Below are 27,501 nucleotides of genomic sequence, written 5' to 3'. Positions count from 1 at the left end.
ATCCAGGAAAGCTTTAGATACTGTTGCACATGCTGTACATACTGGAGCAATTTGAATTAAGGGCAAGTTACTGCTATGAATAAAGGAATGGTTGAGTGGGAGAAGACAGAGAGTTATCAACGGGCACTGCTCTTCGTGGACTAGAGTTATAGTGAAGTCCCCAGGGTTCGGTGTTGGGCACTTTGTTGTTTTCAGTACTTATTAATGATAATGATGAGGATATATCAGGCTTAATATCTAAGTTTGCAGATGATACAAAAGGTTGGCAGGGTGGTCAATGACAGTAAATAAGGTAAGCTACTGCAAGATCTAGAAGAATTAGGCTGATGGGCTGAGGAATGGCAGTTAACATTGTATAAAAAATAACATAGAAATCCTAGGGCCACTAATATTTGTAAAATCGGACAAATGCATTTGTCCGATTTTACAAATATTAGTAGGTCTCAGTTACACAAGTTGTCTGCCCAACATGTTGAAGTTTAACACTGAGAAATGTGAGGTACTGCATATGGCATCCACATTACAGCAGTAATTCCACATTAAAATAACAACTGTGTGGTACTTCATTCAGTACAGTGGAAAATGAAAAAACCTTGGGTAATTGTGCAGTCAGATATGAAGTTCTCCAAGCAGTGCAGACTAGCCAAAACAGCTCACGGTGTTTTGTTAATGATATAGAGGAGTTTTGCTAAGAGCTATAAGGAGATGATTATACTTTTGTACAAGGTCACAGTTAGGCTACATCTTAAGTAGTGTATACAGATATGGAGGCCACATTTTTGGAAGGATGCATATTTGTTGAAAAGGGTGCAGAGAAGGGAAACAAGATTGGTGAAGGGAACAAAAGGGTGTGCTTATCAAGAGAGGCTTAAGTTTTGCAAATTGAAGCATCTGGAGATATCCAAAATTCAAATTGAGGAAGGATGGTAGCTGAATAGATGTGCATAAGTTTGCCTTCAGCCAGCAGGTGGTTGATTGTTGGAACAAACCTCCACCTGTTGTTGTGGAACTGGATAGTTTAAATAAATTCAAGGAAGAACTAGACATATAACCCTTCTAAGTACACGGTCGATGTGAGGGGTCCTTTAGGCACTTCAGATCACAACTTGGTGATTGTCTCTTCTCCAATGGAACCTTTATCTCATGGCTATTCCCAACCTCGTGTTGTTTGGCATTACAAGAATGCAAAATGGGATGACCTGCAAGACTTCTTTTCCTTGGTCGGATTACTGTTTCAAAACTTCTGATGTCAACGTTTGCTCAGATCGTGTCAGTGAAATTATCTTGCAGGAATGGAGTCCTTTATCCCACACTCGACTTTAAAATCTCATCCTTTATCTAAACCTTGGTTTTCCAATAAATGTGCTAAGGCTGTTCAAGAGAAGAATGTTGCATATCACAATTGGCTTGTTTCTAATTCTTCAGTTTCATTTTCTGCCTACACCAAAGCTCGCAACAATTGTAAAGCAGTTATTAATCAGTCCAAACTAGAGTTTGAACAGGCTAAGAGTAGAAAACTTGCTTCCTGCCCTAATGGTAGCCGAGCATTCTCGTCTCTTGCCAAAGCTATTGGCCGCAACTTTTGTCCATCTCTGCTCCCACCTCTGTCCAAACCAGATGGTTCTGTTGTCACTTTAGCCAAGGATAAAGCTGACCTGCTAGCATCCCATTTTTCTTCCAACTCATGTATTAATGATCTTGGTAAAACACCACCTACCATTTCCAACATGCTCCATTCAATGCCTCCTGTGGTCTTCCGTCAAAAGGATGTCAGAAGGATTTTGATGAATCTTGATGCTAAGAAAGCTCCAGGTCCCAATGGTATTTCTCCACTTGTTCTCAAAATCTGTGCTCCTGAACTTACTCCTATTCTTTGCCACTTTTTTTCACTTTCTTATTCCAAAGGTGTTTTTCCTTCTGCTTGGAAATTTGCTCATATCCAGCCAGTTGCTAAAAAGGGTGACAAATCTCTCCCATCCAATTATTGTCCCATTGCAATTACTTCTACTCTTTCTAAAGTAATGGAGAAATCAATTAACCGCCAAATCTTAAACTACCTAGAAACCTTCGCCAGTATGGATTCTGTCAGTGTCGATCCACTGGTGATATTCTGGCTTATGTTACCCATTTATGGACTAATTCAATGGAAAGGTTTGGTGAAACACAAGTAGTTGCTCTTGACATCTCTAAGGCTTTCGATTGTGTTTGGCATAAAGGTCTTCTAAACAAGCTTCCATCTTATGGTTTGCCAACTGTTTTTAGTAATTGGTTATCCAGTTTTCTCTCTGATCACTCACTAAGGGTGATGGTAGATGGTTCTCTGTCTTCTAACTTTTCCACTAATGCTGGTGTCCCCCAAGGTTCAGTTCTTTCCCCCACTCTTTTCCTCTTGTATATTATTGACCTTCTTCCATTGACTGGAAATCCTATCCATAGTTTTGCCGATGATAGCTCGTTGCATTCCACTTTCCATTTTGAGAAACCTTGCCCTGCTCAATCAACTTCAACTTCTCAAATATTCACTAGCAATTCCTTAAATGCCGATTTCCAGGTAATTCTCCAGTGGGGCAAAGACAACTTAGTTGATTTCAACCCTTCTAAAACTCAGTCTTGTCTTATATCTTGCAAAAAGGATTCTTCTGCTCCTATGCTTATCTTTGGTGACACTCTGCTTTCTAGGCAAAATGATATATCTCTTTTTGGGGATTACCCTGACTTCTAATCTCTCTTGGCACAAGCACATTACAAATATTGCTTCCTCTGCATCTAAAAAACCTGGTTTTCTCTTTCACTCTCGGTGTTACTTTTCTTCCAAACAGCTGCTCACTCTGTACAAATCACAAATCCGCCCTACCATGGAATATTGTTCCCACATCTGGGGTGGTGCCCCCAAAACCTCTCTCAGTCTTCTAGATTCCATTCAGAAAAGGGCAGTTAGGTTAATTGATGACTCCTCTCTAACAGAGTCTCTCCACTCGCTTTCTCATAGACATACTGTTTCTGCTGCATGGCTCTTCTACAGATACTTCCATGGGAACTGTTCTTCTGAATTGGCTTCTATAATTCCCGCTCTCTCTTTCAAAACAGTCCGAACACGTGCCGCCACCAGCCAACATCCATATACTGTCCAACTTCAAACTCACAGAACCAACTTTTCATCTTCCTTGTTTATTTATTCAACTGCCGTTTTCTGGAACAACCTTCCTTCATACGTATTTCCTGAAAATTACAGTCTGCAGAAGTTCAAGTCCAATGTCAACAAATATCTTCTTTCGTCTTCTGAACCACCAACCCAAGCATGGTACCAAGTACTATAGGTTCTAATACCTCTCGTGTTTGGGGTTTACATATTAAAAAAAAAAAAAAAAAAACACATTCTTGGATGGGATGGATAGGCAAGGTGGGTAGTTTTTTTTTTTTTTTTTTTGCTGATGCTTTCTTGCATAATTTTATGCTCTTTAGAAACAACTATGTTTCTGCATACGTTGACTTAAAGAACCAATATTGTTTTTAATTAAAATCACCTATTGGGTGAATCCGTTATTTATTAAACACAAACTTGAAGGCACAACAGAACCTATGAATTTTTAATGAATAATGTACTCCCCAGCTAGATGATGTTATTTAATTAAAAATGATACTGATTACTTTAGAAGGCTTGGCCCTTGAGGCTGTCAAAGACATTCTCTCAGGTATGTCGAGCTGGGCTTGCTACCTGGGAGTCTAAAACGCTCACGGAATTTATATTCAGATGACAATCAAGTCAAATGGACCAAATTTTAGTGAAGGCCGGTCATTCTGTTACAACAAAATCCTCTGCCTGCACCTTGACGATGGTAACCCTTGGTATAACCCCAATGTGCAAGTCCTGAAATAAGACACCTAGTATACTGGAGGCAACCACAGAGGTGCAAACCAAAGTAAGCAGGGGTCAAGGTGTGGCATCCACACCACATGGAGGATTGCCGCCCCTCTGTGTTATCAAGTAATGCTAGATGACTCTTATCAACTGGTACAATACTACCACTTTGCTTATTGGAGGCTTGAAGTGATAGAACCCATGTTGTCTCCAGATCAAAAAGCTCCAGCAACTCCTTCCCCACCTCTTCCATTGTGCAGTATGACTGATGTGTTTTGAGATTATGATGGACACAATGGCTAGATCCAATCTTCCTTACATAACGAGTGTACAGCTCTAAAACAGTGATCGCAAGCTGACCAATAGATAGTCCACTGGACTGAACCTACTGACAACTCTCTAGGAGGTGTCCAGATTAGCTAGTGTATAATCTCACTGCCTCTACTCTGTCAGATAGTGAGTGGAGTGAGTCCAAGTAGTGTGGGGAGGGGGGCATTGTCAAGGCAAAGTTATGTCAAGGAGATGGGTATATTCTTGCACTGTGTATGCCATATCCAAAAACTTCATTACTTCACACAACATGTCCTCCCTACCTTTTCTTACTATACGATATACCACGAATAGTCAAAATAATAGAACAAACTTATTTGCAAAAAGATCTAAACCTCTCAAACACTTCCTTTTTCATTTTACAAATATGCATGGTGTCAGTTCCAATCTCAATGATATCCATTTCCACTTACAGTGCCAAACCACATACTTTTTCTGACAGAATCCCAATCATCTGCTGATTTAACCAATGCTCACCTCAGTTGTCCTAATTATTCACTATATGATTTCTTTCACTTCAAAAGTGGTAGTTGTGCACATGCATTCTGATATTCACTTTTAGAGAATCAGTAATTTGGAATCTCCTCTTTGTGATCTTCTATAGCTTAAAACCTCTCTGTCAAATTCATCTGTTGCCTCTATCATTCTCCCATCTCCACTTTTCACTTGGAACTCTTTGGCTTGCTCTCTTTTAAACTTGACTTTCTCCAGTCCAAGTTTCCTAACAGTGAGGCAATTTTCCTTGATGATTTTAATGTTCACAACTCCAGCTGGCTTCTGTTTTCTAGTCACACAGACCAACTGATTGAGATGCTGAGGTTTTTACAATTACTGATGACTTCACATAGATTGCTCAATTTACCTACCAGAATAACAAATAATCCTAACCACAGAGCCAACAGGCTTGATCTTTTTCTAACAAATAACCCCTCTAAGTATATTGTCGAGGTGAGGTGGTCCTTTAGTCACATCAGATCACAAATTTGTGGTCTCCAATAGAGCCTTTCTCTCATGGCCATTCTCAATCTCATGTTGTTTGACATTACAAGTATGCAAAATGGGATGATCTGCAAGATTTCTTTTCTTAGCATTAGTAGAGGCATACGATGCAAGAAGGCAAGCTTATGCAGCATCAGCAAAAAAAAAAAAAGACCTCTCCTATTTCACCCTCAATTCGTTCCAAATGCTTGTCCAGCTCAGCCTTAAATTTATTTAGGCTATCAACTTCCACAACAAAAGATGGAAGTCTGTTCCAGCAATTAACCACCCGCTGGCTAAAGGCAAATTTCTGCACATCTATTCTACAACTGTCTTTCCTCAATTTGAAACTGTGTCCCCTAAGGTTCTTAATCTGAGCAAGAGGAAGAATCCCATCAGCATTCAGCTTGCTTAACCCATTCAAGGCCTTAGACACCTCATTCAGATCACCACGCAGGTGCCTACTCTCCAGGCACTACAATTTGCAGAACTTAAGCCTTTCTTGGTAAGAGCATCCCTTTATTCCCCTCACCAATCTTGTTGTCATTCTTTGTACTCGTTCCAGCAACTCTACATCCTTCCTAAAATGAGGCCTCCAGACCTGTACACAGTACTCTACGTGTGGCCTGACCACTGCCTTGTATAACAGGATAATCACCTCCCTGTTCCTGCCAGAAAAATTGCTATATATCATTGACAAGACTCCATGACCTGCCCTGGCAGCCCATCTGCACTGTCAGCGAACTTCGTATTTGCCTGCACAATTATCTACAGGTCTTTTTCACTTTCCACTTCCCTGAGTGTAGTACCACACAGTTGGTACGTTTCTCTTCGGTTATTGCTACCCATATGCAGTACTTTGCATTTGTCAATGTTAAACTTCAGTTGCCACTTCTCAGCCCATTTGCCCAACTTATCTAGATCCAGTTGGAGTAGCATACTGTCTTTATTGTCATTAACAACCCTGCTAACCTTTGTATCATCTGCAAACTTGGACATTAAACCTGATATACCTTCATCAATATTATTGATAAATATACAAAACAACAATGAGCCCAACACCGAACCCTGGGGAACTCCACTAATAACATTTGTCCACGAAGAGCAGTGTCTATTGATTACCACTCTCTGTTGTCCCACTCAACCATCATCCGTTTATCCATTGTAGCAACTTACCCTTAATGCCATACCTCTCCAATTTGTACAGCAGTCTTCCATGTGCAACAGTATCAAAATCTTTCCTGAAATCCAAGTTCTTCTTCACCCTGGTCAGATTACTGTATTAAATCTTCTGGGGCAGTGTCCCCAAAACCTCTCTCAGGTTTCTAGATTCCATTCAAAGGAGGACAGTAAGGTTAATTAATGATCCATCTCTAACAAAGTCTCTCCAATCTCTGTCTCATAGACATTCTGTTTCTGCTGTATGCTTTTTCTATAGACACTTCCATGGGCACTGTTCTTCTGATTTATTTCTGTTATAATTCCTGCGCTCTCTTTCAAACCAGTCTGAAAGCATGCTGCAACCAGTCAGCATCCTTTTGCTGTTCTACTTCAAACTCACAGAACCAAACTTTTTTTCTTCCTCATTTATTCCTTCGACTTCTGGAACAATCTCCTTTCATACATATTTCCCAAAAATTACATCCTACAGAAATTGAAGTCTAATGTCAACAAGTATTTCCTTTCATCTTCTCAACCTTCAACCCATTCTTGGTACTAAGTACTACAGGTTCTAATTAATACCTCTTGTGCTTGGGATCTTCCTAAAAAAAAAATTCTTCCATAACCACTTCAATCGGATCTCCTTGTAGATGTCTAGTTACAGACGATGCACTTTTCTGAACTGAAGTCTCTTGGAAAGAGAAGTCTTTTGTGCTTCTGATTAATCCTGTTACTCTTCTCTGCATCTCAGTTCCCAGAGATCCAACCATTCTAAAACAAGGCTTCCAGACCTGTACACAGTACTCATGGTATGGTCTAACACAGTGGTCATTAACTTGGTCCCTACCGCCCAAGCATTTTAAAATATGCTTTCATAACAAGGGCAGCGCTTACCACCGGCCATCACTCAGTCTTTGAGCTGTACCTCTTTCATGGTGGGGAGGGCAGTACGTGGTTAGATTCGTGAGTAAGCACGCGTCCGCGGCTTGGAAGGAGTTGATAAATTGTGCAACAAGTTGTGAACCCATGCCTCAAAAAAAGAAATACGCTCGTGGCTATTTACCAGAGTATCTGACGATGGGTTTCATCGAATCTGTTACAAATAAACAGCTTCCAATGCGTTTACTGTGCCACAAGACATTATCCAATGAAGCAATGAAGCCAAGTCAATTTTGCGAGAACACCTTGCTACAAAGCATTCAAAAGATAAAGATAAGCTCATTGAATATTTTCAAGAAATGTATAAAATATTTCAAAATCGTTCAACAATAACTGCATCATTTAAGTCTAAGAAACAACATCCAAAGAACGAAGATGGATTAATTGCAGCTTATCGTATATCACAATTAATTGCAAAAAGTGGTAAAAACCATAATATTGGAGAAACTTTGATAATACCCTCTATTAAAGAATTTATCTCAACAGTAATGCATCAGGATATACCTGAAGTTTTAAAAACATTGCCCGTTAGCGAGAGCACAGTAAAGTGACGCATTGACAAAATGGCAGTTAATGTTGAAAATAAACTTATAGGTATTCTCCAAAACTCTTCATTTTCCATACAGTTGGATGAATCTACCATTGCAGATTAATAATGCTCTATTGATGACATATGTATGGTACCTTGATGAAAACAATATATTGCAAGAAGAAATGCTATTCACTGTAAATCTTATTATAGATACAAAAGGATTATCAATATTTAATGCTGTGAAATCATACCCTTGAACAATATTGTTGCATGCGCTACTGATGGAGCACCATCAATGGTAGGTCGCTATCGTGGATTTGTTGCTTATTTGAAGGAAGAAGTGCTAAACGTTTTGTGTATTCATTGCGTGGTGCACAGACAACATCTTGTAGGAAAACATTTAAGTACAAGTCTCCATTCATCATTAAGTATAATAATTAGAGCTGTAAATAAGATCACATCTAATGCCAAAGATGACACAATGTTTCGACAGCTGTTAGTTTTTGTTTTTTTTTTAGGAGCATTAGCAACTAAGGCCATATTGCTCCGAGATATGCGGTGGTCATTCCCTGACCTTTCCGCATCCTCCGTATTTGGTGGTGACAGGCTCAAACCCCGGTCTAATCAAGAAGCGTGTGCTATGCACTGCTGCTCCTTCCCACCTGGCTACAGAGGCGCCTTCAACAGCTGTGCCAGGACAATAATGAGCAATTTATTAGATTACTTTTACACACAGAAATTCGATGGCTCTCAAAGGGTATATGCTTGTCTCGTTTTGTAGCATTATATGATAGTGTCATACAATTTTTTGAAAGTAATAATGAGGCTGGTCTCTGTCAACAGTTAAAAACAGTAAAGAATGATGCCTTTTATTTGGCAAACATTTTCAAGAGATTTAATGAAATTAATTTGCAGCTTCAAGGAGCCAATATAACTCTTATCAGCTGCAAAAATATTGTGTCAGTATTTATCGGAAAACTTGATCTTCTCCATCATAATCTTTTGAAGAGAGAATTTCATCAGTTTCCCGAATTGTCATCTATAAAAGATGATGTAACTCCAGAGGAGATTGAAAGGTTCAGTAGCCACCTCAACGAACTTAAATTGGATATGGAAAAATGATTTAAAGACATTCTGAACTTGAAGATGTATGACTGGATGATAAATCCTTTTACTGCAAATCTTGCTGAGGTTGATATAACTTGCCAAGAAGAACTATTAGAACTTAAATATGATGAAGAGAGCAAATATAATTTTGATAGTGGTGGATACCAAAAACTCTGTTTAACTTCTGTTCCAGGGAAATTAATGGAGGCACTGGTTATTAATCGTGTAATGCAAACACGTGTTATACGAGGACCAACTGTATATTACATTGCTGCGTAAGAGAGGTGTGACAGGAGTCTTTATACTGGAGACAAGAGAACGTAGACTTCTGCATGGTAACTGTATGCATTTTATGCGGTATTCTTTATGGATTTTTGAGATCCGTCCTGACACCTGGATAGTAGGGAATGTAGGCAGTTGGTGTATTGTCCTGGTTTGGGGTTCTTGGGTGGACTGTGAGCTCCTGTGCTTGCAAAAGGCACCTGTCTAGCACATGAGTTGGATAGCCACAGTTCATTAAGTCCGCACTCACACGAGAAATCTCACTGCATCTAGTTGCATCAGTGCTGAGATGGCTCCAAGCGCTGGAGAATAGAGTGCGGGCAGTGCTGTTGAGATGACTAGGTGCATGGCCGGATCTGTAGTTTGTAAACTGACCGCACCACATAGGTTTACGGTATACTGAGGTCTCCAGACGTGGGCCTACGTGTTGTACTATTACATCCAGGAATGGGAGTGACCCGTTCTGTGATCTGTGTAAAAAGGATAGATCCTGGTCCTGTTCCATCTATCCTTTTTTATGCGGTATTCTTTGAGGAGTAAAAAAGGTGAGAATCCCCAATCCTGTCAATTAATTAACAGCCTCTTTATGTTCAAACTACAAAAAAACTGCTATCTTGTTTACATAAAAAGCATTCCAATTAGGGGCTTTCCTCCTTCCTTACATACTGGCTGACTGCTGACAACATTCTTCCTTTAAAGGTGGTAGATGACTTTCATCAACCGGTGAAATACCACCACTTTGCTTATTGGAGGCTTGAAGTGGTGAAACCCATGTTTAGTCTCTAGAGCAAAGTTTCCGGCATCCCCCTTCCCCCCATACTTCTCCTTCAACCCATGCACGGTACTAAGTACTATAGGTTTTGATACCTTTCGTGTCTGGGGTTTTCATAAAAAAAAAAAAAAAAATATGAGGGGGCACAAATTCAAATTGAGGAGGGATGGTTGTAGAATAGATATGTGGAGATTTGCCTTCAGCCAGCAAGTAGCTTAATATTCAAGGAAGAACTATACAAAATATTGGAGGGGATGGACAGATGATGTGGGAAATTTTTTTTTTAGATGCTGTATAAGCTTGCTTTCTTGCATCATTTGACACTACTAATACTGAAATGTGGGTGTAAAACATTTACTTTAAATGTTTTAACTTCAGTTCATAGTAAAGGTAAATAATAAATTTAGCATTACTCAGAAAAATACTTCAGATAATGACCATAATAGTCTCCAAAACTGCTAACTTATCTTGATTTGAAAGTCTTACTTTTATTTTCTGATGTTTTCACAGATGATCTTTCTTCTTCTACATCCTCTTCATCTTCTTCACAATTAGTTATAACAGATAACTTTTTGATACTTCTTCTACCACGAGCAGATCTGCGCCCACGTCCACGACCTTTTCCTTTAAGTTTCAGTGGGATGTTCTTACGTACTGTCTGACTTGCAGTAGATCCTGTGTTGCTCTCAGAATCCAACTCTAAATCATCTAAAGAGATATACAATACAGATTAAAAACATTACTTTATCAATAAAACAAAACTCACTTTAATATGGTAACTACCATATTTGTCTCACCAGCACAGTGAATTTTACTACTTTACAGTCTTGTGCTAATTTCACTAGCCAGTCATCAAACACTATTTTAAAAATACTGCTTTAATATTCTTTATCCTCTAACAAATATGGAAAACCAATAAGTTGAACAAATAAATACAATCTCTCCTTAACTTACGTCAATCTGGACTTACGATGGTTGTTTCAGAAAAAAAATTAAAATATTTTTCACAGCTGTGATGCTGCCAAAAGACTACCTCAGCTACCTGCGCAGTGGTATTAAAGGAATCGTCCGAGGGATAGCTCACGAAATTACATAAAACCATCAATTTCAAGATAGATGCATTTTTTCTAACAGTTAATTCTATGTAGCCTCATTCGCAAACCCATCTATCTATATGTATGTAAATCATACCTAGAAGGACAAAAAAAAAAAAAAAAAAAAAAATGGAGAAACATCCTTCTGCTTTGAAGCCTAGCAACAGGTTGAGACAAACAATAATTCCAAGTGTATTAATTCTTATCAAGGAGACTTCTGGCAACTTATTTAATGCACATAACATAAAATATCTGATCAAATGATGATAACACTGACACTCCTAGATGATGAGTATTTGGAAATTATATGTGCTGTAAAGAAACAAATTTTAGAGATTTGTAAAAACTAAACTAATAAAATGTAAAACTCTTGTAATAGTACTCGCCACTTAGCGCAAGGAAGCCATAGGCTTTTGCTGCACTGGCAACAGAAAAAAAAAAAAAATAGATAAGAAAACACAAATTATATGCTTCCCTCCTCCCACAGGTAACTATCCAGTTGACCTTCGAATTTATTCAAACTGTCAGCCTCAACTACCTGAGAGGGCAACTTGTTCCAGCAATCAACAACTTGCTAGTTAAAATAAAACTTCCTACAATCTAATCTAAACCTGAAGCCCTGTAATTTGAATTTATGACCCCTAGTTCTGGAATTCTTTATAACAATAAAGAATTCCACCTTCATTCATTTTACTAATCCCTCTCAGAGCCTTGTAAACCTCAATCAGTCACCTCTGAGGTGCCTAGTTGCCAAGCTCTGTAGCCCACATTATCAGTCTTTCCTCATATGGTTGTCCTGTCGATATCACCATTCCAGTAGCCTGTCATTGGACCCTTTCAAGAAGCTCAATGGCTTTCTTCAGATAAGTTCTCAATACTTGAAATACGTAAGAAGTTCTCCATACTCCTTACGTATTCCAAATGTGGTCTTACAATTGACTTATACAGGGAGATTGTGACCTCCCTACCTCTACAGAATAATGTTTGATAAATCATTGATTGGACACTGTGGACTTTCCTGGCTACCTGTTTATGCTGTTCAGAAAACTTCATATTTGCCCGTACCGTAATAACTCCCAGATTTCCTTCCTCCTCCTCCTCCTCCAGTTTTTAATTCAACCCCACCAAGTGAACAATTTCTTTGTGGGTTTCTATTCCCCAAGTGCATTTAGCAGATTTAAAACATAGTGCTACTTCTCAGATCATTGTTGTTATTTGGTTTTTAGGAGCATTAGCAACTAAGGCCATATTGCTCTGGGGATATGCGGTGGTCATTCCCTGACCTTTCCGCATCCTCCGTATTTGGTGGCCACGGGCTCAAACCCCAGTCTAATCAAGAAGCACGTGCTACGCACTGCTGCTCCTGCCCACCTGGCTACGGAGGTGCCTTCTCAGATCATCTTTGAAGTCTATTAAAGTCGTCCTGAAGAAGCACTGCTTGGTACTGTTCATTAATAACTCCACCAATCTTTAGGTCACCTGAAAATTTTGACATCACGCCTTCTATCCCTTTGTCAATGTCATTTATGACAATGAGAAACAATAGTGGTACAAGAACCGATTCTTCAGGGTGCCCACTCCTGACATTACACCAATCTGAAGAGTATCCATTAATCACAACCCTCTACCTTGTGCCCTGCAGCCACCAAGCAATCCATCTTAGAATCTTACCATTAATCTCAACCTGTTCAAGCTTATACAGTAATCTCTCATAAGGGACCATGTTAAATGCTTTGCTAAAATCCAAATAAACTTGTTGAAATTGTTTCCTAAATCCAGCTCATGAGTAACTGTGTCAAAATAGTCTACTAAGTCAGTTAAGCATGATTTACTCTAAATGAAGCCATGTTCTGTATCTTTCAGAATGCCATATCTATCTAAATGTCCCTGGATTGCACTCTTAATCATTACCTCTAAGATTTTTCTAACCACAGAAGTCAGACTAACCAGTCTGTAGTTACCAACTTCAATCCTAGAACTGCTTTTATGTATTGGCAATACATTGGCCCTGCTCCAATCCAAAGTAATCTCCCAGAGTCCCTTCATAATTAACCTCAATGGTTTGATACACTCTCTCTCTCTCGAGCTTTCCTTCAAAACTACAGGGTATAGGACATCAACTATGGGAGCCTTACTTGCCTTTATGCTTAAAAGTTTTTCTAATAAACAATCATCTGTAATTATGACATTGCTAATTCATATTGCTCTGCCTCACTCGTACAGCCTCTTCTCAGCAGGAAGGGTCTTTTGTCAGTAAAGACGGATGCAAAGTACCTGTTCAATTCATCCACAACATCAGCTGGGTTGTCTAACATTTTCCCACACTCAGTGCTCAAGTATTCAATCTGATTCAATTTTTTTCATTTTTTTATTCCTTCCACATACATTAAAAATTGCTTGTCTCCCATTCTTTGCTCTCTTAGCCAATGCTTTCTCATATGCAGCCTTGGCCTCACTGACCTTATTTGTAGTACTATTACAGATGAACTTGTATCTATTATAGGCATCAGCACTCTTCATCGCCCTGTAACTGCCCATGCTATCTTTTTCTGTTCTATTTGACCAGCCAGCTCCACAGTCATCCATTTCAGCATCCTCCTCCTCCTGCAAATATTTTCTTAAAGGTATGTATGTGTTCATGGCTTCTGTAATTTTTTATTTAAAAATATTCTATAATTCAAATGTATTCGCCATCCCTCGGCAATCCGCAAATTCATAAATGCCACATAGTGCCTTAAACTGGCAAAGTCTCTTCTTCTGAAGTTAAACTCACATGCCTTTACCTTTAACTATTGCAGCATCTTTCTTCATCTTCCAACTGATGATGTATGTACTTCCTGACAATTGTTCCTGTGATGTCATCTGTGGTGACATCACAGGAACAATTGTGGCCTCATCATTACTAATGATGAGACCAAGAATATTCTCGCCCCTAGTACTTTCTCTAACATGCTGGTACAAATAATAATCATCTAGTTTATTTTAAAAAGTTCTTCCCCATTGTAAATTTTCCTCCCACTTATTAATATCAAACTGGGGCAGATTAAAGTCACACATAATAAGATTTTCACACTTGCTTGTCCATGCCATCTGCACGTAAAGACACTTGTCATATTCTTTGCAATCTTCTGGTCTGTAGTTTACTCCCACTTTCAATGTTCTTTTGCTTCCAACTAACTCACGCCACACAGATTCTATGCTGACAGACGTAACTGCAGACTCATAAAAAGCTCTTTTCACACTCAGGCTGCTTTGGATAAAAAGCATGACCCCTCCATCCCATCTATCTTCTCTATCTTTCGTAAATACATTATACATACCGTAGTGGAACTCATCATCATCAATTTACTTGTGGCACCACTTTTCTGTTAGCCCTATTATATCAGCAATAGGTGGTAGATGACTTTCATCTGGTGAAATACCACCACTTTGCTTATTGGGGGCTTGAAGTGGTGAAACCCATGTTTAGTCTCTAGAGCAAAGTTTCCAGCACCCGCCTCCGCCCATACTTCTCCTTCAACCCATGCACGGTACTAAGTACTATAGGTTTTAATACCTTTTGTGTTTGGGGTTTTCATAAAAAAATCAGTTGTCCTAACCAGGAGTTCAAATTCTGCCATTTTATTGAAAACACTCCTACATTACTGTAGACACAGTTCAAGCCAAGTAATCTTCTATAGTTTATTACCCTGACATACCCCTTCAAGTTATTTAGGTCTGTATCCCAAGCTTTATCTTCTCTCTCATTTGAAACAATACTAACCTCAAAACATCAACATCAGCTCTTGTGGCAACAATTAAAACATAAAACTAAAATATAAAATAAAAGGAAAAATAGTTTAATAAATAAATAAACAAACAATTAAATAAAAATAAATAAATAAGGATTGTGTTATGTACATAAAAAATGGGCTTACATCTGACTTGCGAATGAATCGACTTATGACTGTATAATATAGGATTAAAATAATAATTAAAAGCAATAAAACAAAATTTGCTTACAAATGTAAGATGTTAGCGTCGCTGGAGCTTTCAGAAGATGGGTGGCATCTTAAATACCAAAGATGTACTACAATGACATCTTTGCTCCACTACAAAGTTGTACTAGTATATTCAAGTTACAAGTGGGAATGACTTTAAGAATGATAAACAAATGCAAGGTGAATGTAACAGTGTTCTAATTCTGATGGTATGCTCTGCACATGCTATATGCATATAGGAAATCATCTTAAATCATTAATCAACTTTTGAGCCAACTGCATTGTAATAGCAGGTGTGGATAATCGATGGTCACTGCACCTTCTAGGCAGATCTTGTGTAATCAACAATCATCCTTTATAGTACCAAAATGCTCTTCACTATGATGATCTTTTTCTTCTACCCTGTCTGACTGTCATAACATGTCTCACAATCTAAGCACTGACCCTTACTACAGTATTTCCCCTTCCTCATTGGTTGCTCTGCACAGGCTTTTGGTAACACAATGTTGGTAACTCCTCCCTTTCCACAGAGCATATAGAAATTCTAGAAATTTGTGTGAAATGGTATTGGGAGATGATCTCACTTAACAGATAAATTCAGTGGAGAATTACAATCACCTTTTAAACCACCCATGTTCCTCAATGAAGTAATGCAACATCCTCTAGGGCTGAAGGTTCAACTGGAATTTGAAGGTTTATCACCCATATACTGAAGTCTGCCTTTCTTATGAGAGAATACATTACAAGCATATTTATTACCTTATATATAACAAAGCTCTAGCTATATTATCTTTGTGTGCTAGAGCATGGACCAAATTATAATGCATAAATTAGCCACACATATGGATTTCCTCTAGATATTAGTTCTTATGGCTCTTATGCACAGGTTATCCTTCTTCCACCACATCTAAAAATGGTAGGGCATCATCCATTGCCATCTGAGAGGTAAATTAGATATAGGAAGATAAATAATTAATGGAAGAATTTTCAGAGATTCATCTTTAGCTGGAAAATTCCAAATGGCATTACCAGACTTTTCTTCAAATTATTGGTAATTAATTAATGTATATTACTTGATGCAGAAATTATCCATGTCATTATGAAATACAATACGAGGTATCCTTTAAAGTTCTTTTATTCATTTATTTTTTCCATTTTATTCAATTACATAATATTAGTAGTAGTGCCATGTGATGCAAGAAAGCAAGTGTATGAGCTTATGCAGCATCAGCCAAAAAAAAAAAAAAAACCACACCATTCCCTCCAAATGCCTGTCCAGTTCCTCCTTAAATTTATTTAACCTATCAACTTCCACAACGACAGATGGAAGTTTGTTCCAGCAATTAACCACCCGCTGGCTAAAGGCAAATTTCCGCACATCTATTCTACACCTGTCTTTTCTTAATTTGAATTTATGCCCCCTTAGGTTCGTAATCTGAACAAGTGGAAGGATCCCATTAGAATTCAGTGTGCTCAACCCATTCAAGGCCTTATACACCTCAATCAGATCTCCACACAGGTGCCTAGTCTCCAGCCACTGCAGTTTGCAGAACTTAAGCCTCTCTTGGTAAGAGGATCCCTTCATTCCCCTCACCAATCTTGTTGACCTTCTCTGTACATGCTCAAGCAAATCTACATCCTTCCTAAAATGAGACCTCCAGGCCTGTAAGCAGTACGCAAGGCGTGGGCTGACCACTGCCTTATACAGAGGGACAATCACCTCCTTTTCCCTGCTAGCAAAATTCCTATATATCATTGACAAAACCCCATGACCTGCCCTGGCAGCCTGTCTGCACTGCTCAGAAAACTTCATATCTGACTGCACAATTACTCCCAGGTCTTTTTCATTTTCTACCACCTTAGGTGTAGTACCACACAGTTGGTACGTTTCTCTGGGGTTACTTCTACCCATATGCAGTACTTTGCATTTGTCAAGGTTAAACTTCAGTTGCCACTTCTTAGCCCATCTGCCCAAATTATCTAGATCCTGTTGCAGTAGCACACTGCCATTACTGTCATTAACAACCCTGCCAACCTTTGTATCATCTGCAAACTTCGACACTAAGCCTGATATACCTTCATCAATATCATTGATAAATATAAAACAACAGAGAACCCAACACCGAACCCTGTGGGACTCCACTAATAACATTAGTCCACAAAGAGCAGCACCCATTAATTACTACCCTCTGTCTTCTCCCACTCAACCATCCTTTTATCCATTGTAACAACTTACCCTTAATACCATTCTGCTCCAATTTGTACAATAGTCTTCCATGCGCAACAGTGCCAAAAACTTTCCTGAAATCCAAATACAGCAAACCCCCGCTATTCGCGGTATCTGTATTCGTGGTTTCGCGTATTCGCGATCGCCGATTTAATATAAAATGAAACCTGAAAAAATGTGAATTTTAAAGCGCCGTGAATATTTTCCGCCATAAAAAAACATGGGCGTGGCTAAAATTATCTTTCCCGGTCAAAACAGCGCTCAGTAGGTGGGGGGGAGGGGTGAAAAAATCGCGAGCGTGGATGTTTCTCGGTAATCCTTGTTCAGTATGTGTTAGTCATGGAAGGTTTCGTCGTTTGCTTTTAATTTATATGCTTATAAACTGAATAAATTTATCAATTTATAAATTGATATGCTTACAAAAATGATAAATCTACCGTTTTGCAGTGTAAAACAGACTTTTTCGAGTGCGTTAACGGAAGAAAGTGACTTTATTGTGGACAAGTTCTTTCTAACCCCTACAAAAATATGGCTACGAATAAAAAGAGAAATGTGAAAATATCAAAGAAGGTGATAACATTAGCGAATAAAATTGAGTTATTAGACAAAATTTCTAATGGTGAAAGTGTCTCCTCAGTGGCAAAACATTATAAAATCAATGAGTCAACGGTACGATCAATCAAGAAATCGGAAGAAAAAATCCGCCGTAGTGTCCGTGAAAACGCGCTAATTGCTTCAAAAATTTGCTCTGTAACTCGTGATGTTAAATTAGAAAAAATGGAAAAGGCTTTAAATCTGTGGATAGAAGACCGAACTCGAAATAAAATTCCGTTAAGTTCACTCATCATTCGCGAAAAGGCAAAACTCCTCTACCAACACTTTAGCGAAACTGCTGATAGCACTGGCGGGATGTTTTTTTTTGCTAGCAAAGGCGCTGGTTTGAAATTTCTAATAAATATTACATTTAATATTAAATTGTTTCTTATTTTCATTTCGATGCTATATGCTTGCATTTCACTATGTACTGTCTATGTACATGTCATATTATGAAGGTACATATAATACATACATAGACAAAATTTTAGACTAGTTTTTCTTATATATTTCATACTTTGGAACGGAACCCCTTTATTACTATGGGAGCCATAACTCAGTATTCGCGTTTTCGGTATTCGCGAATTTCTCAGGAACGTAACCCCCGCGAATAGCGGGGGTTTACTGTATATGATATCAAAATTAATTTTTGCATCCAGGTCCTTTGTAACCACATCATAATATTCTATCAAATTTGTCAGACAAGACTTTCCCTTAACAAACCCATGCTGTGTCTGAATTATTGCTGCAGTCTTGTCTAGATGATCCTGCAATGCATCTTTAACCAGTGACTCAATTATTTTACCCGGAGCAGAAGTTAAACTAACTGGTCTGTAATTATTCGTGTCACCCTTCAATCCCCCTTTGTGAATTGGGGATACATTTGCTCATCTCCAGTCCGTGAGGACCTTCCCTGAGTTCAAGGATGCTTGTTTGTTTGTTTGTTATTTGGTTTTTAGGAGCATTAACAACTAAGGCCATATTGCTCCGGGAATATGCGGTGGTCATTCCCTGACCTTTCCGCATCCTCCGTATTTGGTGGTGACGGGCTCGAACCCCGGTCTAATCAAGAAGCGTGTGCTACGCACTGCTGCTCCTTCCCACCTAGCTACGGAGGCGGCTAGTTCAAGGATGCTCTCATTATTATGGCTAAGGGTTTGCTTAGTTGCTTTGCTGCCTCTTTTAATATAACTGGATAGATACCATCCACCCCAGGCGCCTTTCTTATGTTTAACTTCAACAATTTCTCCTCCACTTTGCTCTCAGTTATTACAAAATCATTAAGCACTCTGCTACAATTTGATAACCTTCTGCCATTTTCAAACCTTAATAACTTCTCATGTGTGAATGTAGATGCAAAATACTCATTTAGTTTGTTTGCTATCTGAGCAGGACCATCAACAGTGGAACCATCGATATCAAGTGGACCAATCAGATCCATCCCCTTCCTTTTAGAGTTTATATAAGTAAATAAATCCTTGCTGTTTTTCTTAACATCTTTTGCCAAAGATTTCTCGTAATCTGCCTTCGCCTACCTAACCTCATTTGTGACCTGATTACAGACTAGCTTATATCTGCCTTATATCTTCTGAGTCGCTTGATAATTTATATGCATCCCATGCATTTTTCTTCTCTGTCACAAGTCTGATTAGTTCATTTGATAACCATTTAGGCCTAAACCTTGAACAATATTTCTTAATAGGTATTAAGAATTTTAGTAGCATCCACGATTAATTCCTTGAATGCTTCCCACTTAGAATTTACTGTTGGTAACGTCGTCAGTTGATCCCACTGTACAGAATTTAAAAACCGTCTGAGACCACTTTACTCCCCTTTACAGAAGTAAAAACCCTTTCCTTTACCCCCGATGGTACTTATATCTTTAAGTAAATCCCACACCAGTACACTGTGATCACTGCCACCTAGTGGTTCCTTTATCTGCAAATTCTTAATACATGAATGATCACTGCTGATAACCAGATCAAGAATATTACCGTCTCCGGTTGCCTCTCGAACATGCTGCTACAGAAAACAATCATCCAATAAATCCAAAAAATCTTACTAGTATGTGAGTGACCAACCCACAAGTTCCAGTCAATATCTGGGAAGTTGAAATCCCCCATTATAAGACATTCTGATTTACTAGCCCACTCTATTTCTCTGTACAATTGTTCATTGTACTCATTTGAGTCATTAGGCCTATAACACACTCCTACTCTTATTTTTGCTTTTGCAGTGCTTATGTCACACCAAACTGACTCAACAGGGCACTGTTCATCTATATCAACTGGATGCACTTCTTTTGATTTTATGTTTTTCTTAATTAGCAGCATAATACCTCCTCCCTTCCTATCCTGTCTATCCTTTCTGTACACATTTTACTCCCCAAATTCCAGTTCTGCATTCCTTATATCTGTGTGACACCATGTCTCTGCTATCCCAACAATATCCACCTTTGATGTCTTGACCAGTACTTCAAATTCATCAAATTTATTTACTATACTTCTAGCATTGGTATACATGTACCTATTCTTATTCTTAGTTACCCTAACACATCCCATATACCCACCTGTTTCACGATGACTGCCATCATTCCCTGAAACCCCCAGCACTCCTCGTTCCAGGTCACTACTTATTCTAATAGAAGTTGTGCAAGAATCACCTTCACCTCTTGCTGCGCTACTTTTAACCTTTTAGTCTGTGAATCTCCCCAAGCTAGGTTTTCCGACCCACCTAACACTGCCTTGACAGCATCAGCAAATATTCTTGCACCCTTTCTATTTAAGTGTATCCCATCCCTGTAGAAGCAGTCTCTCCTGTTAACAAGCACAGACCACGCTGAAAAAGATTCTACCCCTTGAGCCTTGCACAATCTTTCCAGGGCCGAATTGATTGACAAGGCTCTCATCATGTATTCCCTCCTATCATGTCTGGGCAGAACTGCAGACACTTTCAAATTTAACTCTGACTCACGACTTTTTTGCAATATTGACCTGTACTTGTTAAGTAAATCTGCAGATCTCCTACTCTTAATGTCATTGGTGCCAACATGTACAACAGTATCACCTTTTGTGCCCTTAAAAGATGATATATGCTTTACGACGCCATCAACTTTTGCCCCTGGCAGACATACCCTGGTCCTGTTCCATCTATCCTTTTTACACAATATATTTCCTGTCTCCCTGACAATAGAGTCACCAACAATAACTAGTTCCTTTGGGACCAGCACATTCTGCCTTGGAGATTGCTGCTGTGTTGCCTGATGCCCAGGAGCTAATGTGATTAGCTCCTGGGCATCAGGCATTAGTTAATGTGAACTCTTCATTTCTTGACCTGGTTGAAGATGACTACAAAAGCAACATATCAACTTATACAAATTAACTACGACAGGAGTTACATCAACTAACAAATTTCATTAAGAAACAAATTCTTTAAAAAAAACAAGACATTTAAACTAACCTAATATTTTAACAATAAATGCAACTATGATATATAACACAGAATACTCAATAACGATTACCAGCAATAGCACACTAAACTACGAGTCATTGGTGCTACTTATTAAAAAAAAGGGGGGGGGGAGAAAATATAAGTACTGAAATTAAGATATCAAAAAATTAAATATGTAAACACCTGTAAAATATGTATCAAGTCCAGATATATTTTTTCACTTAATATTGTAAACACAACATGTGGTTGCTATACTTAAACATGAGCCCCTAACATGACTAACATAACTATTAAGCACATTGAATTCAGTACATCGGTAACTTTAAAAAAATCTGTTTATTAAAAAATAAAATAAGCCCAACTAAAAGATGGAAGGACACTAAACTTATAATGTTTCTCCACTCTGTACAGGTAGTACAAAAGTCATCTGCCAAATCTTTCCTGATTAGGAATCTTCAGTAAACCTTTAGAATAGCCAGTGGACTCTACAAGGTCAGTGACTGAGGACTGGGTCTCAGAAAAGGATATTAGCAATCTGTATTATTTTCAATAGCTCAAAGGTTGAATCTACAGCTATCCAATATAGTTTTAGTTATATACACAGATGTAAGGTGAAGGTTCAACTATCTTAAAGTATCATTAGTAATTTTATTACACATACAAATTTATGTAAAAAAAAAAAAAAAAAAAAAAAAAAAGGTAGCCAATGCTTGGAAAGAAGGCAAATACTTAGGAAGGTTCCTTCTTCAACCCATTTGGGTTCATTTTTCAAATGTTTGCAAACAGAAATACATACTGATTAACTTGGAGGATGGATCCACATGTCCACACACAACACTATCATGGTACTGCTGAGTGTCAACAAATTTTGATATTGTGCAATCCCCCCCCAACAATCTATGGGATGTGGGTGCAATAACTGTGTTCAAGGAGACTGGACACACACACACACACACACACGCAATTTCCTAGCTCTTCCTTGAATTTATTCAAACTGCCCACTTTCACAACAGATAGAAGTTTGTTCCAACAATCAACCACCCACTGTCTGAAGGCAAACCTATGTGCATCTATCCTGCAACCATCCTTCCTCAATTTGAATTTATGCCCCTTCGTGTGTATAGTCTGGGTAAGAGAAAGAATGCTATAACAGCATTGAGCTTGTTCAATCCATTCAAAGCCATAAACCCCTCAGTCAGATCACCTCACAGGTGCCCAGTCTCCAGATGCCAAAATTTGCAGAAGTGAATCCTTTATTGATAAGGGCACCCCTTTGTTTCCCTCTCATCAATCTTGTTGCCCTTCTTTATACCCACTCCAGCAGTTCTACATCCTGCTTAAATGAGATCTCCTGATCTGTATGCGGTACTCAAGATGTGGCCTGACCATTGCTTTATACAATGAGATAATCACCTTATCCCTGCTAGCAAAATTCCTGTATATCATTGACAAAAATCCATGAGCTCTCCTGGCAGCCTGTCTGCATTGCCCAGAAAACTTCATATCTGTGACTGCATAATTATTCCCAGTTCTTTTCAATTTCCACTACCCTGAATGTAGCAGAGATGGGGGGAACCCCCGGTGCCATCAGACAACTAACACACTTTATCCTGAGTGTAGTACACACAGTATGTTAATATGGGATAACTGCTACCCATATGCAATACCTTGCATTTGTCATTAAACTTTAGCTGCCATTTTCTCAGTCCGTCTGCTAATTTTTTTTTTTTTTTTTTTGATCTTGTTGCAGTAGCTTACCTTGATTACTGTCATTAACCACTCTGCCAACCTTTGTATCATCTGTAAACTCAATATCATTAATAAATATAGAAAACAACAATGAGCCCAGCAGTGAACTCTGGGGGTACTCCATTAATAACTACAAAGAGAAGTGTCCATTAACAACAACACTGTCTTCTCCCACTCGGCCACCCCCTTTATTGAATGAAGCATATTGTATTCTTATAATGCATTTAAAATTACTACTTTTATCATAAAAGAAAATCTACAAGCACTAAATAGAAAATAAACTCTTCAACATGAATGATAACATCTACACAGCTTATTGATAACCAGTCTGCTCTATTACCTCTTTCATAGTACATGTTTAAACAGCTGTTCTCACTGAATATATTATAAAATGTGACTTCCATAACATCATATGAATCACCGTTTTGTTACAGTAGCAAGTGAGAATATCCATTCCATGCGTTAAACACATGCAGTACTTGCTTTACTTTTGTTTTGTGTACAAGAAAAGTTCCCCCTGAATCCAAGGATGCTCTCATTATTATAGTCAAAGGTTTCATTACCCCTTTTGTTACTGTTTTTATAATTGAACAGAACTGATCAGTCCGGGTGCCTTGATTTCTTTTAATTGTATCACTACATTGGATATATAAGCATTATACAAAACAGAAAATTCAGACTAGACTTTACCACATGTGAAATACAATAATCCCTTGCCAAACACAGATCTGCAATAATGCAGTGTTGCAAGAGAATTATCAAAAGACAATCAAAGGGATTATCAAACACAATCAAAAGACATTGAAGTTTCAAGAGCAACTGCTTGAGTTTCATCAAACGTTTCCACTGATGGGTAACATTATTCAGTATATCACCAATGGACACGACAGAACCCATATTGGCGATCATTGATCAGATGGAAGGTTTACTGTGGATTCCAGAGAAATATGGACCAAAAAAAATTAATAAAAATTCAACACTTTCATTAGCAGGAGAGAAAAAAAAAAAAAAAAAAAAAACACAAACAAACCTTAAACAATGTCTAATAATTTTAACTTGAGAGATGTGTGGAGGGTTTCAAAGAACCTGAAAAATTTAGCAATTTCATACTCTTCATCCTTCTGTCCACACACTGAAACTTCCAATACCTTTCAATAAAAGTAACTGCTTTGATTTCTCCACTGAAAATTCCAGAATCATTGTTAATTATTAAACAAACAGGAAAAATGCAGGATAAGTAAGACATTCTACTAAGCCTTTTTAGTTTTTCGCTGATGTAAAGTGGTAGTTATCCTTACTAAGGCTCTCTTCTGAAAGAAGTCATTTCATTCACTGAATTTTTTTAGTATGAGGTACAGCATGGGCTAGCTGATTCACTTAGTAAAGACAACTACATGTTCCCTCTTGGGGAACATCAGAAATAGAAAAGGAAGAGACTATAACTGTTTCTTTGCATGCAAAAAAAAAAAGAGTGTCCCCTCACAATGAACTGTATTTTTTTTAATTATTATATTAATTCTCTTGTATGTATTGCATCTACTAACAAAATTTAAATGAAATTCATTTACTGGCAGCTGCATTATAAATTGCAAAAACTGGTGTCAGACACAAAACACCACATTGCGCAGTGGATTAAAACAAAACAAAACAAAACAAAAACAATTTGCATTACTCAGCAAGAATTGTTTTTTGAATACAACACCACATCACCTTTCCCAGATGTGTATTTGATCATGTAATAAAATTTCAAGAAAAAAATATCTCGAATGGTACCAATGTTATAAAGTGGTGCAAAACTGAAAACTTCATATCCACTATTATCTTGCATGCAAAAGAAGGTGGGTGGCCTTTACTAGCAAATCAATGCTGAAGATGTGAACAGTTGTATTTAGCCAGAACAGCCAGGCAGTGTATGGAATAAAATTTCCATTTATTTAAACTAATAACTGTTATGCATGCATTTCCCAATAACTTAAAAAGATATTGTCAACTAAGGCTGAACCAGGGATAACAGTGTTTGTCTCCAAGTTGGGCATAAGGCCAAGCATAATCTCCGAATGGAAAAGAACGTTCCCCACGATCAGCCTAATGCAGTAATGTGCTTTAAATGTATTTAAGTCCTCCATTAATATCCATTACAATCCTTTATAACAATACTGCACTGAGTTAACACAACTAAGTTACTGGGGGAATGCAAACATAACAGTTATGTTTTTAAATGGAAGTTTTTCAAAATTCCATATACTGCTTGAATGTTCACTCAGACTAAATACAACTGTTCACATGTTTGGCACAGGTTCACTAATAGGGGCCACCTGATGGCTGACAAGAAGCCAGTAAGCTTCAAAACAACTGTCCTGGCAGTGTCTCAGACTTTTAAATGCATAGCAGATTCACCTATTGGGTGATACCATGGATAATGGTAATTATCTCTAAGCTGGATATAATTCCAAGCTTAACTGATCTTTGGAGAAAACAGAACATTCAATCAGCCTAATGGAGTAATTAAATCTGTCTATACTGAAATCCTGTATACCCACTCCGCCCCGCAATCCTATATAACAGGGGTGGCCAACTTAATTTGTGATGCGATCTACTTTTTTTCTTCAAAATGTGCCACGATCTACCATCTCAAGAATTTCATTGCACATAGTTAATAAAGTTAATCAACACATATTAAAAATGTTGTTCATAAATTTTAAAATTAAATACAATTCAGAATTCTTATTTTAAATTCATACATATTTAAATTTTTAATTTATGTGAAGTTTATGTCTTCATGTTATCTGCCAAACTTTCAAAATCGGGGATATAAGTGATAAGGCCAACCGTAAAGAATCTTCTGTATGCAAGTCCATAAGAGTAGAGCGATTCTTTGTCTTTGCTTGTTTCAAATACAAAAAGGCCGATTCACATAGATATGTGGAACCAAAACAGGAATTTAAAAGTTCACTGCATTGTTTTACATTTGGGTACTTTTCTCAGTAAACATATTTCCAAAAGCCTTTTCTGATGATCTGGCTTTTAGGAAGATATCGTTTTGCAATGTAATAATTTCATTTTTAAGTGATATTTTCTCCATGTGAAAAATCTCAGTGATTTTTTCTGCAATTTGTTTTGTATCTAAGTCGACATTAAATGGATAAGAAATATATTGAACAATGTCTCCAATTGTTTTAAAATCACTGAATCTGGTTTCAAAATCATCCACAACTTTCTCGATTTCAGAAACATATTTCTCATTACTAAATTCAAACACAGGATATTTTTGCGAACAATCTTGCACATCTGCAAAATGATTGAATTTTTTTTCTTGAGATCCTTAGCCATTGCCAAAAATTGATATTTATATGCAGAAATACTACTAATCATGTCACCCACTTTTAATTTTTTCCTTGTAATTCCAAATTCAGATCATTTAATTTACTGGTAAAATTTACCAAAAAAAGCCAGATCACACAACCACTCTGTATCTTGTAGCTGCTGATAAACATCTCCCATTTGATCAACAAATTTTTATATTTCATTCAGCAAATTTCAAAATCTCTGTAGAAACTTACTCCAACTCAGTCACCTCACTTCTGTGTGTAATATCAGATATGGTTCATTTTCATCAATTTGCATTTTGAAAAGTCTCCTTTGAAGAGATTGTCCTCTGATGGAATTCACAATTTTGAAAGCTATGTCCATAACACTCTTAGTATTTAACCTTTTGCTGGCTAATACGTGTTGGTGGATGATACAGTGGTAACTCAAAAAATCTGAGAATTCTTCATCCTTTTGGCACAATGCGATGAATCTGTTAAGATGCCCCGTCATTGCTTTAGCTCCATCTGTTGTTATTGATACGAGCTTAAATAGTGGTAATTTCATTTTTTCAATAAAATTTTTGAATGCGTTAAATATATTAAGACCTCTAGTTCTTTCTTTTAATGAAACCATATCCAGCAGTTCTTGTCTAGTGGCAGAATCATCGAAAATCATGAGAATAAAAATGAGCAATTGAGCTGTATCACTAAAGTCTGTAGATTCACCCAGTTGTAAAGAAAAGGCCACGCAATTAGCAATATGAGTACGCAATTGTTCGCTCACATTTTTTACTTATTTTTTTGATGCATCACAACATGGCATTTCAAGATAATTGCAGATCTTGAAGTGCACTTTTAATTTCATTTTTGTTCTTAATTTTCAAAAAGAGAATCTGTTATTTCTAAAAATGCGTCTTTGATGAATTGACCATCAGAAAATGGTTTGCATTTTTTTTTCAAGAAGATGACTCACTTTTAACAATGCTTCAGTTACTGTTTTAGATTGTAAATTAGGTGTCATGAAATTTCGTTGTGCGAATAATCTGCCTATAAGTTCTTTTCACTTATTTTTTCTAAGGTCATTGGTGGAAAATCTGATTGGTATTTACCATGGAGTGTGTTGAAGTGCCTTTCTAAAT

The 27,501-nt window shown here is 37.7% G+C and overlaps 1 protein-coding gene across 1 annotated transcript in view; it reads right to left on the bottom strand.

The window, feature by feature from the left end:
- LOC150090342 (uncharacterized) overlaps nucleotides 1-27,501 on the bottom strand; it is a 119,204-nt gene that overhangs the window by 74,706 nt on the left and 16,997 nt on the right. The window contains exon 3 of the mRNA XM_090389818.1: nucleotides 10,447-10,668. Within this exon, the coding sequence (XP_090245944.1) occupies nucleotides 10,447-10,668 (222 nt within the window). The remainder of the gene's footprint in view (nucleotides 1-10,446; nucleotides 10,669-27,501) is intronic.

The sequence above is a fragment of the Mastigoproctus giganteus genome, chromosome 2 (assembly GCF_048544385.1).
Source record: "Mastigoproctus giganteus isolate SK-2022 chromosome 2, ASM4854438v1, whole genome shotgun sequence".
NCBI classification, from domain to species: Eukaryota; Metazoa; Arthropoda; class Arachnida; order Uropygi; family Thelyphonidae; genus Mastigoproctus; species Mastigoproctus giganteus.
Note: the sequence above shows the minus strand (reverse complement) of the source record. Positions and strands in the feature narration are given on the sequence as shown.